The sequence below is a fragment of the Poecilia formosa genome, unplaced genomic scaffold (assembly GCF_000485575.1).
Source record: "Poecilia formosa unplaced genomic scaffold, Poecilia_formosa-5.1.2 Scaffold509, whole genome shotgun sequence".
NCBI lineage: Eukaryota > Metazoa > Chordata > Actinopteri > Cyprinodontiformes > Poeciliidae > Poecilia > Poecilia formosa.
Window position 1 is genome coordinate 203,948 of NW_006800448.1, and position 16,694 is coordinate 220,641.

The following is a 16,694-nucleotide window of genomic DNA, read 5'->3' on the forward strand; positions in this document are numbered from 1 at the left end:
CCATTTTTGACTCAGGTTTGTTATGCCTTAACTTTTCTGTTATTTTTTTCGGCAAGTGGGATTTTGCATGTAGGCAAAAAAAGTTTAATTTTGCAAAACAAAGAACTAATAAGAATAGACTGGAAATCACTTTAAATAACCAATTAAAACGGTACATTATTTATATAATCTTATCAAAATATTTGTCTTATTATGACATTTAAGTAATTTATTTGTACATAAAATATTCAAATAAATGATGAAATTCCTAACAAATTCTCTCGCCAACGTGGCTTGCTGCTGCGTTCATGGAAGCTCCTGCTCTGTCGGAACTTTTAGTATTTGGCACTGCTATACCTTGTGTGTACACAATTAAAGAGTAACTAAGATTTTAAATTAGGTATGGAATAGTCATTTACGATTTAAGACAGAACTAAAGACGCGAGCAACTACTAATGTATTAGTTGTACTGCTTTGGTACAGTTTGAATTTAAATTGACCAATTTCCCATGAAGGCAGCACTTTTCCTGGGAGCAGTAGCGGTAACTTTAGCTAATCTCCGCTGGTAAAATCAGATATTTATCGCTTAATTCACTATGAATTTGTCTTTAAGTAGGATATCCTGCTTTTGTCTGCTACATATGGAATAACTGACTATATTTTTAAAGATTAAAGCCAGGTAACGATAGTTTAAAAGCGGGATTTTATAACTGCGAAATGCCTACGGAAATTAAACAGAGGAAAAAGACGCAGTCTCAAAAGCAAAACGATGAAATGCCGCAAAATTCACCTGCAAACGGTAAAGGTGAGGCACAAAAAGTGAAAACGGAAGACGGAGAGAACAGTGGAGCAAATAAAACGTCCTCAGGTCCAGACATTAAAGGTTTGATGTGTTTACTGTCGCTAGTAGCATGCGGAGTTTTGAGCTGGTAAGTTAGGACATTTATAGTTTTAAATTAATTTTCCTTTGTGTGTTGCTTCTTGGCTGAGTGCGTTTTGTGTTTCAGGGTGGTGCTGCAGCAGAATGAGAGGTTTTCTCTAATGGAAGACAAGTATAAAGCTCTGCACGGGAAAACCTCCAGCCTGTTGGAGATGGAGGAAGAGATGGTGAAAGTTTCCAAGAAGGTACGGCTGGAGTTAGAGTGAAGCAGCCGCTAAGTTTAGAGGCCATTTCTCTCAAAATGTCTCAAATATTTTCTTTTAATTTTAAAGCTTAGTGTAATTTAACCCGAGTCGTAGAAATAGTCAAGTAATAAGCAAACTATGCGGCTGGTTTGGACCGCCACAGCAGCAGGGTTGCCAGATCTGACAGTTTCCAGCCTTAGATATAATCGTGTAACATACGTCATCGACTGCGTTCAGATTTGTGACATTTTTTGTTGTTCTTTGTTATATTCTGACCAGAACCTGATCCTATTGGGACTGAGAAGGACTTAAGACTCTTTGACTATAATCGGACTTGAGCTTTTTGTAGCTGTATGTCATTTTAGTTTATGATGTTGCCCTGGGAGTTCTGTTTTACAACACTACTACATAGTGACACGTGGTGAACTGTTGACTAATCATTGATGATGTCACATTTGACAGATTCTAGAGGTTAAAAATAAATGAACTAATGAGGTAAGTGCAATAATATGGCTTTTTATTAAACGTTTTGTTCTTTTCTGCCACACAATAACTATTTCGAGATAATTTCTCTAATAGCTTTGTAAAAAAAATAAAAAATCCAAAACCCCACCTAAAGTTAGTTTTTACAGCCAAATGTGCTGAAATCAGTCCAATTGGGTGAAAACCCACCCAATCTGGCAACACTGTCACTCATGAAAGACTCAAGCAGCTCCGCAGAAACCGCGCTCCTTTTTTGTGTTGCGGCTGTAGCTCGTTGCATCCGAGGACGACCTTCAGGAGGCGCTCTCTACCGTCTCCACGGTAACCAGACTCCAGAAGGACATCTCCGCCCTCCACGCCGTCGCCATGGCGATGCAGGCCGACGAGAACTTGGCGTCCCGCGACCTGCAGGCGGTCAACGCCCGCTTCCTGAACGTGACGGAGACGTGGCAGGAGCGGCTGGCCGCCGTCACCGCGGACCTGGCGGCCCTGAAGGCCGAGTCCCGCGAGGCGCACGCCGGCGCCACGGAGCGGGTGAACGAGGCCGAGCAGAGGGCCCGGGCGCTGGCGAGAAGGCTGGAGGAGCTGGAGGACAGCACGAAGAGGAACGCCCGCGTTCTGGAGCGGACGGAGGAGGACGACGCCAAGCGGGCGCAGGAGCACCTGGACTGGAACACCAAGCAGATCCACAAGCTGCAGGAGCAGATCGGCAGCCTGACCAAGAGGGAGGCTGAGCTGACCTCTGAACTCCATGAGCACATCCCCCGCGCCCAGCAGTGCGAGGAGCAGCTGCCGAAGGTGGAGGAGGCAGTGCGCTCCATCCTGAAGCTGAACGGCGACCTGAGCGGGGCAGAGAAGCGTCTGGAGGAAGTGACGCTGCAGGTGTTCGGCACCGAGGACAGCATGCTGAAAGCTCTGAACGAGATCCTGGAGATCAGGCAGGAGCTGGACCACCTGCAGGCCCACAACAGCATCCTGAAGATGAAGAACGAGCTGTCCGTGGTCAAGGAGGCGGTCCGAGAACTCACCATGGTGCTGAGGGGAGACGGAGGCGGGACCCTGACCAACTCCGGCACTTTGGAGGATGAGGAGTGGAAGGATGAGGAGGAGGAGGAGGAGCTGTGGCTGGAGGAAGAGCTGAGCGAACTGACTGAACATCATGATGACACTTAGGGCTGAAATGATTAATCGTGATTAATCAGGTTTTACAGTTAAAACTCTAAAAGGTGTTTGTGATACTTTGTAGAACCATTTTTGTTGCAGTCATCTTCTCTGATCAGGTGGATGTGCAGCGATAGTTTTTTTTCTAGTTCTGAAACGATTAATCTTTTTTTTGTTTGTTTTTTTAAAGTAATGGTCAACTAATTTCGCTGCAAAAACACAAAATCTTACCAAATATTCTTAGTCAAGTTTCTAGTGTAAATATCTTAGTAAACGTGAAATAATACAAAAATGACTTAAAAGTTACTTTTTAGCAAGATATCGTTTACTTGAAACAAGTAAATAATTCCTTAATATTAATGAATAAATCTTTGTTCCATTGGCAGATTATTTAAAACATTTATCTGCCAATAGAACAAGTCCTTTTTAATCACTATTTACTTAAAACAAGCCCCTATATCTTGCTAAAAAGTTGCTTGTAAGATAGTTTTGTCATATTTTCGCTAGAAACTAGACCAAAAATACTTGGTAAGATTTTGTGTTTTTGCAGTGTTAGTAATCGATTAATCGTTAACTAGAGTATAGAGACTCAAAAAAAGTCAACTTGCTGAAAGAACGACACACTCAGAGCAGAAATTAAACCAAAATTGTACAGGAAGTATAAAAATGTTTCATTTAAGACAAAAAAAAATCCTTTGTCTCCTTTGTTGTTAGTTTTAGCTTCAGTTTGTTATAAAGCACCTTTTGGAACCCAGTTATTAATCAGTTAATCCAAAATTAATATATCATTCCTACAATATGTTAAAGTCAAGCAGAAAAGCCTGAGCTTTCCATATGTTGATGCTAGCAGTATTTATTGTAGCTGCAAATAATCAATAGTTCCCTAAAGATATGCTCTTATTGCAATTTAGACAATAAAATGTTAATGTTCTTCTTTAAACATGGAATTTAATTGTTTATTAGCATTTTTAATACTGTATAAAAAGGTTTAAATGATGAAAAATCTGCAGAATAATTGATAGATTAAACAATAGAAATATTTTTTACTGACGTTGCAGAACGAGTGTTTTAATGTTTTCTCTTGCTGGTTTTTAGTTTGCTCAAGTGTTTTATTTTACTTATTTACCTCAGACGTTGTTACTGCACACTATCGAGTTCACAGCACTGATGAAACATTTGATGTCAGTCATACAGAGGTCAAAAGCAACACTTTTATTCTTTTTCATTTATTTTCAAGCACTGAAAAAAGTGAAAGCATTTTGTTTGAGCTGGTTCAATGAAAATATAATTTTAGAAAGAAAAATAATTGAAAATATTTTTTTTTTCTCACTGTCTGAGGTTAAATCAGATTAAATTTATTTTGTTTTAGGTTATTGAAAGTTACCAAAACTATTTATATTTACTAAATGCCAGAAAACGTAGCGTGAATATTTTTTTAAGCGTTCTTTTTCTTACTTTCTTTGTATATTGTTTGTTTGGCATTTAATTTGAGCAAGAATGTCATTTACCAATGATTTGTTTGGGTTGTTTCGATGTAATGAATATTTATTCTTAATTTTTCTGTGACTTATTGATCGGTGTAAATGAAATAAAAATAGTTTCTTCATCTTTCTGTTGTTAAATTAGTGTTTTGTTCTCGGACCAGTCGGGTTTACAGACATTTGAAAATGTAAAACCTTGTTATATTTTAGTTTTATCTGGTCCCTGCTGTAGAATATAGAATAATACCACAAAACATAAATAAAAGTAACAAATGAAATCAAATAATAGTGAATTGAAACTGTCTTCATTTTTAGTTAATTTGCATCGTTTTTGAGTCCAGTTTGCTACTGGGAAAGTTTGGAAACTCACCTTAAAAATGCTTGAATTTTACTGCGTAAAAAGAGAACAAAGTCCCTGTTTTTTTCTCCCAGTTGTTTACGTTTTTGTCTTCTGGGTGGTGAACTGTACTTCCTGTTTCAGTGTGAAACCGTGCAGCGGATGCTGGAGGATCTCGTGGCCCAGCGGGGGAACCTGCAGCCCCGGCTGGAGGCTCTGGAGCGGGACGTCGTCCAGTTGAACGACTGGGCCGCCGGGCTGAGCGAGAAACGAGCGCAGCTCCACGGCAGCTTGACATCGCTGAGAGACGCGGTGACGCAAATCGAAGAGCGAACCTCGGCCGTTACAAAGGACTTCGCCAACAAGGTGCGTTTGATTTTTTTTTTTTCTTTTCTCGCAAATATGTTTCTGGAAGAATGTGACTGATTTCATTAATTTTTCTCAGTATTAACACAACAACTTTTTCCTAGTTTTTAAAGAAGAATTGTCTTTTGAAGAGTTCTGTCCTGAAGTTGACAAAAACCCTTCATTACATTGAATCAGTTTTGGACTTTAATTTGTTCTTTTGAATGTTTCTTAAGAACTCCACAGATCTTAGGTGTTTTTAGGGCTGTATACACTGCAAAAACACAAAATCAAGTTTGTTTTTTGGTCTACTTCTTAGTGCAAATATCGTAAAATAAGATAAAACTGAGCAACAAATGACTTTTCATCAAAATAAAGAAGTTCGTTTTAAGTAATTGATACAGGTGGGGAATTATTGTATCATTTATCGTGATAAATTTCTTATAAGATTTTTGATATATCGCACGATAAATCCCAGTATTGTTAAAAAATCAGATTAAAAGTCTTTCTATTTTTTCCAAACAAGCATCAATAAATATCAGTAAATATGAAAATATGATTCATTTAAGTCTCTATTTGTAGTTTAGTGATATAAACTTGTTTGTGGCTCTATAAATTCTGTCTTAGTTTTTTTTTTATTATCATTTTTATCGTAATCACAATAGTACCACAAAATATTGTGTTAAAATTCTATCTCATCATTGATATTGATGAAATTTCACTTGAAATAAAGACATTTTTCCTATGTTATAAGTGAAATAATCTGCCAGGGGAAGTAGAACTTTTTTTTTTACAATATTAAGGAATTATTGACTTAAACTGTTATCTTGCTGAAAAGCGAATTGTAAGTTAGTTTTGTCTGTTTTCAAGTGCACAAAAGTGTTTACAGTAGAATCTAGAGCAAAAATACTTGGTAACATTTTGTGTTTTTGCAGTGTACGTCTTAATTCCTCTAGTTTTTTTCTGTATTTGTTTTCTTGTCAACGCCTGATTGGTGGATCTGTGGGTATATTTTCCGGTGCTGGTTCTGCAGGTTTCCTCTGTCAGGACGGACGTGCGTCGGATGGACGGTCTGCGGTCCGAGTTGGACTCCGTGTTGTCGCAGGTTGGAGAGCTGGAGGACAAAACCGGTCAGGTGGAGCGCAGCATGGTCAAACGCATCGGAGACGTCCTGGGCAGCAGCGTCGACCGAATCTCCAACCTCCGATCTGCGTCCGAACGCAACACTAAGGCCATCGACCAGCTCCGCAAGCGAATCCCTGAGCTGGTCGCCATGGACGACCAGATATCAGACCGCCTGCGGGAGCTGGAGAGCGGCCGCGCTCGCCTCGTACGGACACTGACATTCGCCGCAGACATCAAACCGAAGGTGGCGTCCATTAAACGAGACTTTGGAGCGTTTGAGCCGCAGGTGTCCGACCTGACGCTCAGGATCGGGAGATTGGCGGAGGATCTGTCAGAAAGAGAGCGTGAGATCGCTGAACTCCGACAGACTTTGCTGAACCTCACAGCAGTGGAGGGAGATTTAAGTGTTACGACTAAACAGGTCAGTGAGATAGCTGATTTGTCTGACATCGGCGAAATGCAAAACCTAAAATAGTTATCTGTTTTATATCTGATGATCACCTGTCAAACTACTGCAATAAACATTTTTAGTAAAACAATCACAAACTAGCCGCTTCGCTAGTTTAAAAGCTAGCTTCTTCTGCATCTGATTGGATAATAATAAGAAAAACGTTCATCAAAAGCGTCTCACATTATATTTCTGTTCGTTCAAATTGCAAAAACAACCTACATAGTGGTCAAATAATGACCACCAGCTGTTGGTTTGTTCAGAAAATCCTCATGTTGGGTTTATAAAATGTAGCTAAAATGGGAAAAACTGGAATTCAGAAAAATTCAAATGGGAAAAACTAGGCCAAAATTTGAGATGTGAATATTTTGTTGATCTGAACCAGTCGACTGCTGTTCTGGTCGTGCATTTTGGGTCGTCATCCTGCAGGACAGTGACTTACAGAAGCTGCACGTCACATCCTTTTTGTAGCGTTCATTTAAGTAGACAATTACCTAACAATTAGATTTTGTTGGTTAAAATACACTGAAATTTGTGACTGTGAATAAAATGTAAGAAGGCTCAATAAGCGATAAACAGCGAAACTTAAGACAATTTTATAAATTTCACTCCCTTAAAATAAAAATTCACGGCTTCAGGTCAAACATTTGTGTTTTTATTCTTCTAAAACAAACAAAGGAGTGCTTAAAAATTGCAATTGGAGGTTTAAAAAAGTAAAAGAAAACTACAGTGCAGAATGAGTGTAGGTTTGAACTTCACAGATCAGCAGTCTCAGCTTTTGCTCACTCTTTCTTTTGTTCTAACAAGAAGTGCAGCGTCAAGACGTTGGATTCCAGCTCTAGAAAGCAGATCTTCATAACAGTAACGTGGAGTTTTGTCTCCTGTTTGGCGTCCTGATGCGGCGTTGCATGACTAAGTAGTCTGGGTGTTTTTTCCCCCTCATCCTGAAAGCCCTTGAACGCCTCGTGTGGTCTACATCCTGTCCTCCAAAGCGGTCAGTCTCTTCTCCAGATCCTCCAGGCCGCTTCGTCCTTCATCTCGTTTACCTTCTGTTAAACCAGCGAGCGCCTGCGTCGTCTCCTGCATCGCCTCCTGCAGGGTGCGAATGGCCTGGTTTTGGCTTTCTATCGTGTCTGCTTTGCTTTTCACTTCTTCCACTGCAGTTTTTAAGCTCTCCAGCTCCAGCTGTAGGGAGGTGGAGCCCTCTGCAGGCGGCTGAGTCTGATCCAGCGCCTCCATTTGGGTTTTTATTTCCTCCAGCTCCTGGTTCAGGTCTGTTCTTACTCTCTCCACTGCCGCCCCCTGTGCAGATAAGCTGCTTTCGTGTCCGTCGTATTTGGCGAGCAGCGACTCCACCTTCCTGCTGATGTCAGACAGCGAAGCAGTCAGTGATTCCCCGCCTTCCTCAGATGATTGAACCCTGACCTCCAGGTCGTCGGATCTTTTCTGAGCCTGAGCCGCCGCCGTGTTCACTTTCTCCTCCACGGTGCGGACGGCGTTGGAGACCTGCTCCAGGTCGCTCTGCAGGGTGGCGGTTTGGTCCTGCAGGGCCTGAACCCCGGCCTCCGCCGCAGACAGGGCCTGCCTCAGGCTGCCGGCGGTGTCTTGCATCACCGACCTCACCGATTCGACCTCCTGGGACAGAGAGGCGACCTCCTTGTTGCGCGTCTGGAGCTCTTCCCTCACTGCGCCGATCTGGTCTCTGAGGGAATTGGAGGTCGCGTCCGCCGCCTGTTTGGCCGTTTTAATCTCAGCGACGACTTCAGCGACGGCGGACAGCTCCTGTTTGACGAGCGCGGGGTCCGCGGCATCGCCCAGGCGGGCCCTGAGGTCGGCTAGCTGACGCTGCGCCTCGCCCTGACCCTCGGCGAACTCGGCCATGCTGGCGGAGATGGACTGGCTCACCTCAGCCAGACGCTCCTCCACCGTTTTCTCCAGAGAGGAGAAGTCCTTCTCCCGGGCCTCCTTGACCTCCCAGACGCCCTCCGCCAGGTCCCTGAGGAGGTCGTTCTGCAGCTTCTGGAGCGCCTCCTCCACCCTCCTGGTCTCCACCTCGCCCCGCTTCATGCGACTCACGGCCGCCTCCAGCTCCACCCGCGTGACGCCCAGCGACGACTCCAGTCCGTCCACGTTGCTTCGTAGGGACTCCACCTTGACGAGACGCAGGAACAATCAATCATTAATCAATTAATCGGAGTAAAAACCAGCTGCTTGTCCTGCGCCAGCGGTGGCCAAACTTATCGGCATGCAGGCCAAAGACCGTCAAGTTGAAAAATTTTAATCGCAAAAACTATTTTATTTTTACCTGTTAAACAATAAACTAAACACACAATATTTTTAATGAGATGAGCAGATTTCTGAATTCAAGGGATTTGTAAATTATAAATTTAAAACCATAAACAGGTCCTGAAGGTTTGCTAGATTAAAAAAACACTAAATTTCCACGTTTCTCTGGATTTTTTTGTCGTTTAGTAACAAGAACAGAATATGACTCAGTCTTTCTTTATTTTGACAAGCTTATTAAACTAAGATGGCGAAGTTTGCATTTTAGTTAAATCCACTGGATATTTTTTTGTCTTACTTTACGAATAAAATAAATTCAAAGCAAAAACCTTTGTGTTGCACTTTATCTGGCATCAGTGAAAACTGTTTTTAAATCTGCATCAACTTCATTCAATATTTTAAGGTGTGGCCAACACAACTTCTTCTGCTGCTTTTGCTAAAACTACAGACAGAAAATCGGCCTAGGTGAAATCTCTACTGGAGGAATCCAAGTCAATGGGAGAAATCACAGACTGAGCTGTGAAGTGAGATTAGAATTGAGCAGAAGGAAAGCTGAGGCTCGTCTACTGAAATAGATTAAACGATGCAAATAATTCAGTTCCCTTTTTGAATAAGAAAATAAACATTTCATTGCCTAAAATGCAACAACAAATCATTGTTTTTTTATCTTAAATGCAAAATGTATGTGGATTAGTTATTTTTGAGAATCACACTTTGAAAAAATTGCCTTTTTATTGAGTGCAGTTAGTGATTAGTCATTTCAGCTCTAATATTAACTCTTGTTCAGTAGATTAACTAAATTGTTAAGACTCAATCTTCCTCATCCTCCTGAATGAATAGTCGCAGTTGCAACATTCAGTTGTTAACAGAAAACTTTTTTTTTTCTGGACACTATTTTCAGTCTTCTGTCAGATTTTTAATTAAAATCTATTTTTTTATATATTTTAAAAAGCAATGACGGTGAACTTTAACGAGCATCGCAGGACCTTTGAAGGTAAGTGAGGCCCACAGCATCACAGAACCTCCATTGTACTTAACAGCAGGTATGAAGTGGTTTTCCGTGTCTCCCACTTTTGAGTGTTTTTTGCTCAAGAAAGCCAGTCTTGGCCTCATTTTTTTGTTACTAACGTCACACTTTATTGTGAATATCAACTTTTGTAGAGGTAAGTTTTTTTTATAATTCATATATTTTGTTTATATCTTTGGTACATAATGACATTTTTTAAGATTTGCTACCTGACTTCATTCTGTAAACTGATTTAATGACCTTGTCTTACTTGTCATGTTTGACATCACCACAGAGATTAGAAAATGAGTGCTTTGTTTTCTCCACGGTAAAAAATTAAGAGCCAGGAGACTGGAACATGGAAAAAGCAGCCTAGTCAAAGTCCAGACTTAACACCAAATGCTCTTTAAAGATGTCCTCCAACAAATCTGAGCTTCTGCTTCTACAATTTCAGCCAAACGTTTCAACCCAAAAGACCAGCAAATGTAAGAAAAAAAATGGCTCTACAAAAAAGAAGATTATTTGTGAATAAAAATAATAAAATAAAGTGATTTAGAATATTTTTCTTAACAACAAAGGATATTTCAGTTCACATTCACACAATGTAAGAGACAAAGGGTTGGGTGTCTCTTGCTTTTGCCACTTGAGACTAAAGTGATTCATGTCATCTTGATAAATCCTGTTCAGATTTAAATTCAGTGGCAGATTATGAACATCGAGTGAAGTTATAATTAGAGTTTTAAACTGGCTTTCATTCAAAACTAGTTAAAAATTCAGCAGCGAATTTGATCCTTTTAGTTTCCTCCAACTTTAAATATGTCACACAAACCCATCTAAACTCAGTAACGTGACGTTTCAGTCATATTTAATCGATTCTCTTAGTTTTTAACTCACCTGTTGAAGAACGTTCTCCATTTTGGTACCCAGCTCCGCGCCTCTCCGTGCGCCCTCCTCATGCTGTGCGTGGATCTGACGGACGTCCTGCACGACTTGTTGTAAATAAAAAGCCGCAAATCCCGCAGCCCCTATCATTGCGGCGTAAAACACCGCGTTTACCAGAAGGCCGAGGCAGCTACCTGAGCGGGGCCCCCGAGGCCCGGGGCCACTCACCCCGTTGGTGGCGCCTCCGCTCTTTTGGCTTTTCTTGGACGCATCGTCCTGGCTGGCCGCTGCGCTCTTCTCGCTGTTCTTTGGTCGGTTTTTTGTCGTCATCTTTCAGCGGAGGTTCGGTCCAAATGAGTGTGAGGGGAAGGAGGTCGCGCTGGTTGTGCAGTCGTGGATGAGAGAGGGTTCCCAGTTCAGCCCCACTGTGGAGCAGCAGCGTATCAGGGAGCGCGGCGTGTCTTTCCACGGGGCTTTTGAGCGTCGAGGTATGCGGATGGGGGCTGTCCTATATGTCCAAAAAACAGACTCTGCGTGGGTCTGGGTAAATGTCCCAAACCCATCAGCTATTCGCGAAACAATGAATGGCTTGTGTAGTTTTTAAACACCAGTGAAGCGTTAGTTTTGCAGGATTTTATCTTTTTTTTGACGCCTTTTGTAACTTTTTAACAAGTCTAAGTCGTGTCAAAACTTCTTAGATATCAAAACTTGCACTTTTCATTCCAGAAAGCAACCACTTCCTCCAACCACGCGTGTAATCGCCTGTTAAACACGCGTTATTACTTCTGCATGATCATGCTTGCCTGATGTAAACTTGGTGCAAACGGTTGAGAGCAGCGCAGGGAGGAGCGCCCCACTTTTCTCCACCATGCCCCTCCTTTCATACGTGGCAGCTGCGGTCTGCATGCGGCCACATCCCATAATTACATATCTGTTCTGAAACTTGCATATCTGAAAGCCCAGAACGTCAATGTTCTTGAACTAAGACGTTAAAAGTTGAAAGTTGCGATGGTTTCCAGTTTGCCTATATGGAAATTTACATATATTTTTCTTAATACTGACTGTAATACATGACAATAAACCTCTAATTTCTTTGTAATGTTTGTAATTTTATTTTACAACAAAGCTGCATTCTGGAAATAATTACTCGAAATGATGAATGTGTTCATCTACCTATACTTTTCACCACCAGGTGGCACTAAAGGAGCGTTTAAGTCTGAGCTAAACATCTTTTCTGTTCTTTTTAAATTGTTTTATTAACTTTTTACCACTTGTATTAGTTTTTCATGTTACTTCAGTTGTTCGAAGTTATTGTGATTATTTTCTACTATGATTTTCTTAGAATTATTTTGCATTTTATTATCTTGAACCCACTTTACAGAAAAATCCAACAGCCAAATTTAAATTTTCTGTCTTTTTCAAGATATATTTATTGGTGTTCTTGTTTTTCAGAGTGTAATAAATATAATCGAACCAGCTTCCTTGTTGCTAAAGAAGAAGGTATCCACCAGCATCACCATGTTTCATCATGAGGAGTGATGTGTTCAGGGTAATGTGCACACAAAGTATTTTACATTTTGCAGATTAAAAAAAAATAATTACATTTGGCTTTATCTCTCTCAGTGTTTTGCTGAGTCAAACTGCACTTCTCTGATTCTTTTTTTAAATTAACTTCCCAAACTACCATAAAATATGTGTAAATTACACGACTAAAAGTAGACCTTTTGATAGACATTGATTGATAGATGTGTTTGCTGTTGTGAAAAATTCAATTTTCAAAAGATGGATTGTTTGATCAGTAATGAGACGTTCAAAAATGACTGTTTTATTACTTAACCTGCTTCTATTTGTCCTGCTGATGTTTACGGTTTAGGACGTTTACTTATGTTCTCCAACAACAAACGTCTGATATCTTCACAGAACCGCTGTGTTTATATTGACATTAATAAACCCAAAGGTAGATTCTATTTACTAAATGGGTGTCTTATGAAGGTAAAACAGATGTATTCATTTTTTTAAGGTATCTAATTTGTGTCTGTCACATTAAAGATCGTGGATATAAATTTAACAAAAATAGAGGCGAGTTAGAGAAAATTTACACTGTGAATGCTGCTGTTTCCGAGCGGACCTTGAAGGCAGCAGTTGTCTCCGCCCGGTGGGCGCTGTGGCAGCGGCCAGACGCAGTTCCCCGGATGAGGTGAGACCAGGTGGACTCTTTATGACACTGCAGAGACCTGCACCGTTCCCGAACCTCATCAGGACACCCGGTAATGCTTTGTCCTCTTGCCGGGGCTGCCTTTCGGACGTCTGAAATGTCATTTACCCGGCGGCCTCAACCCTCACTCGGAGAATAAAGCGATGGGACGGCGGTGAAATGAAGACCGACACGGGGAGAAGAATTTGAGCTGCTTGTTTATAGCTCGAGTGGAGGTGGGGAAGCTAGCAGTTAGGCTGGCCAGAAAGCTCGTACCCGGCGACGGCGGCTCAAATATCGGATTAGCTCAACCATGGCTGGGCTCATCAAGAAGCAGATCTTGAAGCATCTCTCCAGGTGGGTGGTTAGTGGAGGTTAGCAACAGAGATGTAGATTCAGCTGTCAGGTAGCCATAAAGCGGCTTTTAACACATTATTGCTGTTATTTTGGGAACAAATTCAGCTCAACGTGGGATGTTGTTACTTACGATGTGCCTGTCAGACAGTGCGCGGGGTTTAGAGATGGAGAGAGTCGCTAATTAACTGGCTAAAGGGTTAGCTCCTTAGCTAGCTCTCCTTTGCTAAAGCAGGTTGAACCAGCTGTGAGTGAATCGACAATCTCAGCTTTCACATGCTGTCACATTATTTCCAGGGTGTAAGAAACAATTTGAAGTATTTTTAAAATAAATTTAGCACGTTTTAAACGGTTTAGACTAAATTTACGGGGTTAACTTCAAGTCAATTTCCCTGGATGGACAGTCAGTTGGATAAAATTAACGGAAAAATAAACTGAGACAAAAAAGAAAACACATAAAGCAAATAAATAATAATTTAACTTGATATAGTTTCATATCAGGAGGGTAGACATGATTCAGTAAGTCGTTAAGATTCCCTCACTGTCTTCTGCAGGGCTCTCAACTCCTCCCATTTACAGCCGTGTTGACTTTATTATTCATATAATAAATAATAAAAAAATATTTATTGTATTTTTATTATGATAAAAATATACAAAATTATTTTTTTTATTTTGTGAATATAATAAAAACACAGAATACTCAAATTTATTATTACTAATAATTTGCTTATTTTGACATTGGAGATAATTATAACACAATCATTTTGTAGATTAAGCAAGTCATATATGGGTCTTTGTTTTAGGACTATCATATATTTATTGCTATTCAGTTACAGTTTTCTTAATATGATAAATAATAAGAAAAACAAAAAGAAGCTCTTAAAACCATACACTTTATTTTATAAACTATATATTTTCCCAATTAATTGCAAAGGATTTTATGTCTTTAACATTATTTTTATGTGTGTTACTTTGTATCTAAAGTTAAATGAATCTTAATTTTTCCTCAGAAGCTAATAAATGGCAGTGGAAGGGTGGATTTTAGTTATTTATAGATTGTATGTCCTGCTGTTATGAGTAGCATTCGGCTCCACAGAGCTTTCCATGAATTATTTATTTTTTCCACCGACTCTTGAGGGACTTTCAATGCTTCCCTGTTTTGTTCCTGGGAAACCTCGAAGCATGCAGGAAACAGAATTTATAACAATTTTATTTGAATGAATTTTAAGTGGATGTCATTTATCTTTAGGGGCTGTTGACTGTTTAAAAACCGAAGCAGCTCGATGGTGGCGTCAGAAACGACTCTGTAGTTCAGGGAGTTGGACTTTTGACACCGAATTTCATCAGCATGCTGCTTTGTCCTTCACACACCTAAAGCTAGAGGCAGCACTTGTCCTCCTCTGTCCTCGTGTACTTGTGTGTTTTGACATTAAGTGTGTTTGCACGTGACTGTGCGTGGCCCTCAGCAGCGTTAGCAGGAAATGACTGGAGAAGTAGTGATGTCGTCCAGCTTTAAGGTTCTTTGCGTCGGCCTTATTGGTCGGTTGCAGAGCAGACGCTGACCTCACTGATGGGCAGCCAATCCGGCGCCTGTCCGGTGCAGTGACATCACAGAAACAGTGATGCTGTCAGAATGGCAAAGCACCATTACCTCATTTACTCCTCATTGAGGGTGCAGCGATTGTTGCGTACTACGCGCCGGCATGTTTCTTCATCTTCATCCCTCAGGAACAGTTTGTTCTCCTGCAGCTTATTTATACCTACCGTAGGTGTGCTTACACAGCTACAGATTATGGAGGAGGTGTCAAAATTTAAGATCAACCTTCTGCCTTTCTAATTCTCTTCGGGTTTGCATCAGATTCAGAGTCACAAGTGAGCGTCCCTGTGCTAGAGGTTAATCAATAAAGGTTTTCATAGAAGGTCATATCCAGGTAGCCCCCAGGGGGGACGTGAGACTAACTGTGTTTCGTCTGCGAAAGAAATACGGGTTTGTGTATTGACACAGAAGTCTGGCTACCGGCCAGATTCTGTTACACAGACACAAACAGCACTCCCCTCACTGATTGGCACCTCTAGGAAAGATGTGTGACAATGCTTCATGATGAATAATCTATTACAGTCACTTCATACTCAGAAATGTAGAGAAATCCAATCAATTTCTCACAGTGGGATTTTGTTCCCACTTCAATTATAATCTATTGTTAGGAATGCAAACAAGCGACTTTAGATTAATTACCAATTAATGATTTATTAACCATGTAGTGTTGGAGATTGGCTGCAATCCAGCAGAGGGCACCTCTGGTTATCCTGAAACGGATGAATTGATACAGAAATAAAGATGACGGAGCTATCCCAGTCCAGAAAAGAGAAACTATGGGATCCAAAAGGCACTTTATTCGGTTCTGTTTTGAAATATAAGCATTCGACAAGCTCCCTTAAGTTTCACAGTGTTTTTTTTTCTTTAATCCAGCATATTATGAAAACGTTAGCCCTTTACATTATGGAAACAGTCAATCTTCATACAAGAGAAAGTCAGGTTTTGAATAAAATAGCCACTTATTAAGTAATTGTTAGTTCATCAACAAGATCAGTCAACTTGACAGTCAACCAACAAACCGAGGAGGTAGCGCTTTTATAAAATATCTAAGCAAGTCCTCCTTTTTTTAATCAGACTCATTGCCGTCTTTGTTGTATTTAAAGGAAGTAATAATCCTGGCATTGATGAGTGAAGATGATCCCACCCTTTTCCCAGATGACACTAAGCCGAAAGTCTCTTTTCCGTCCCTGGAGGATTGGTTTCACCATGAAAAATGGCTCCATTGTTGCTGCCGTGTTTGTCATCATGAGCTGCTTCTTTCCATCCTGCAGTAAGCTGTGAGATGATGATGCAAAGCAGCGATGATCCAGTGTGAAGAGTCACTGCTGGTGGGAAAGCTATTACTGCATGAGTCATGACTGAGTGTGGGGCTGTGGGTGTCTAATCAGCACAGCTCTGTGAAGCCATTGTGTGTGTAGGCTCTGTGTTAGGATTGAGTGTGTTCTACGTTTGGCCAGGATTCCTGCAGACTTTGGCATCCAGCTGATGTTTAACCAGGGCTTAGTTTCTTCTAGGTGAGACCCGCAGCTTTGTTGAAATGATTTTAAATATCGACCATCATTGGGTTTTTAACTTTTGCTTTGGGATCCTGACTTCTTGTAGCTTTGAACTCTAAAAAACATGAGATGTGACGTTTTAGAGCAAAACAGGAAGTTCTTCAAAGCAAATTCATAATGAGGTCAGCCCTAGGGCAAATGTAACTAAAATGATTCAACCCTAACTGTTAATTGGGTTCATCAGCAGAAATATACAAGTTAACAGCTGTTTGTAATTTGAATAGCTCAACAAAACTAACATTAAATGTAGTGTCTCTTTGGGATGCATGATTTATCTTTTCCACTTCCAATTTGTGAGGATTAGTATCAGCCGATGCCGATATGATGCAGCAAAACAG

At 40.7% G+C, this 16,694-nt stretch overlaps 3 protein-coding genes across 8 annotated transcripts in view; 2 read left to right on the plus strand and 1 right to left on the minus strand.

Annotated features, from left to right (window-relative positions):
* The first annotated feature begins 459 nt into the window (after nt 1–459).
* On the plus strand, nt 460–6,575 carry ikbip (IKBKB interacting protein). Of its 2 annotated transcripts, XM_007579161.2 has the most exons (4): nt 476–908; nt 987–1,104; nt 4,711–4,932; nt 5,945–6,575. In XM_007579161.2, the coding sequence occupies exons 1-4, from the start codon at nt 697–699 to the stop codon at nt 6,509–6,511; spliced, it is 1,119 nt and encodes a 372-aa protein (XP_007579223.1). In that variant the 5' UTR covers nt 476–696; the 3' UTR covers nt 6,512–6,575. The 2 variants fall into 2 exon arrangements, with proteins under 2 accessions (XP_007579222.1, XP_007579223.1); XM_007579160.2 differs by lacking the exons at nt 4,711–4,932; nt 5,945–6,575 and adding an exon at nt 1,858–2,955 and having other exon boundaries at nt 460–908.
* A 693-nt stretch (nt 6,576–7,268) lies between these two features.
* ckap4 (cytoskeleton associated protein 4) lies at nt 7,269–11,264 on the minus strand. Its single transcript, XM_007579162.2, has 2 exons — nt 10,668–11,264; nt 7,269–8,635 (listed from the first exon to the last, which is right to left on the minus strand). Exons 1-2 carry the CDS (start codon nt 10,983–10,985, stop codon nt 7,457–7,459), a joined length of 1,497 nt encoding a protein of 498 aa, XP_007579224.1. The 5' UTR covers nt 10,986–11,264; the 3' UTR covers nt 7,269–7,456.
* Nucleotides 11,265–12,801: 1,537 nt separating this feature from the next.
* The window catches only part of bltp3b (bridge-like lipid transfer protein family member 3B), a 30,747-nt gene continuing 26,854 nt past the window's right edge, over nt 12,802–16,694 (plus strand). For 4 of the 5 annotated variants that reach the window (XM_016664770.1, XM_016664772.1, XM_007579164.2 and 1 more), the window contains exon 1: nt 12,803–13,206. In XM_016664770.1, the coding sequence (XP_016520256.1) occupies nt 13,163–13,206 (44 nt within the window). In that variant the 5' untranslated portion in view covers nt 12,803–13,162. Of the gene's footprint in view, nt 13,207–16,694 lie in introns of all 5 variants that reach the window. The other variant, XM_016664771.1, reaches the window with a different exon arrangement.

Coding starts and splice junctions, on each gene's coding strand:
- ikbip (XM_007579160.2), top strand. CDS start 697: ATGCCTACGGAAATTAAACAGAGGAAAAAGACGCAGTCTCAAAAGCAA. Junction 909..986: donor GCATGCGGAGTTTTGAGCTG/GTAAGTTAGGAC, acceptor TTTGTGTTTCAG/GGTGGTGCTGCAGCAGAATG. Junction 1,105..1,857: donor TGGTGAAAGTTTCCAAGAAG/GTACGGCTGGAG, acceptor TTGCGGCTGTAG/CTCGTTGCATCCGAGGACGA.
- ckap4 (XM_007579162.2), bottom strand. CDS start 10,985: ATGACGACAAAAAACCGACCAAAGAACAGCGAGAAGAGCGCAGCGGCC. Junction 8,636..10,667: donor TGGAGAACGTTCTTCAACAG/GTGAGTTAAAAA, acceptor CGTCTCGTCAAG/GTGGAGTCCCTACGAAGCAA.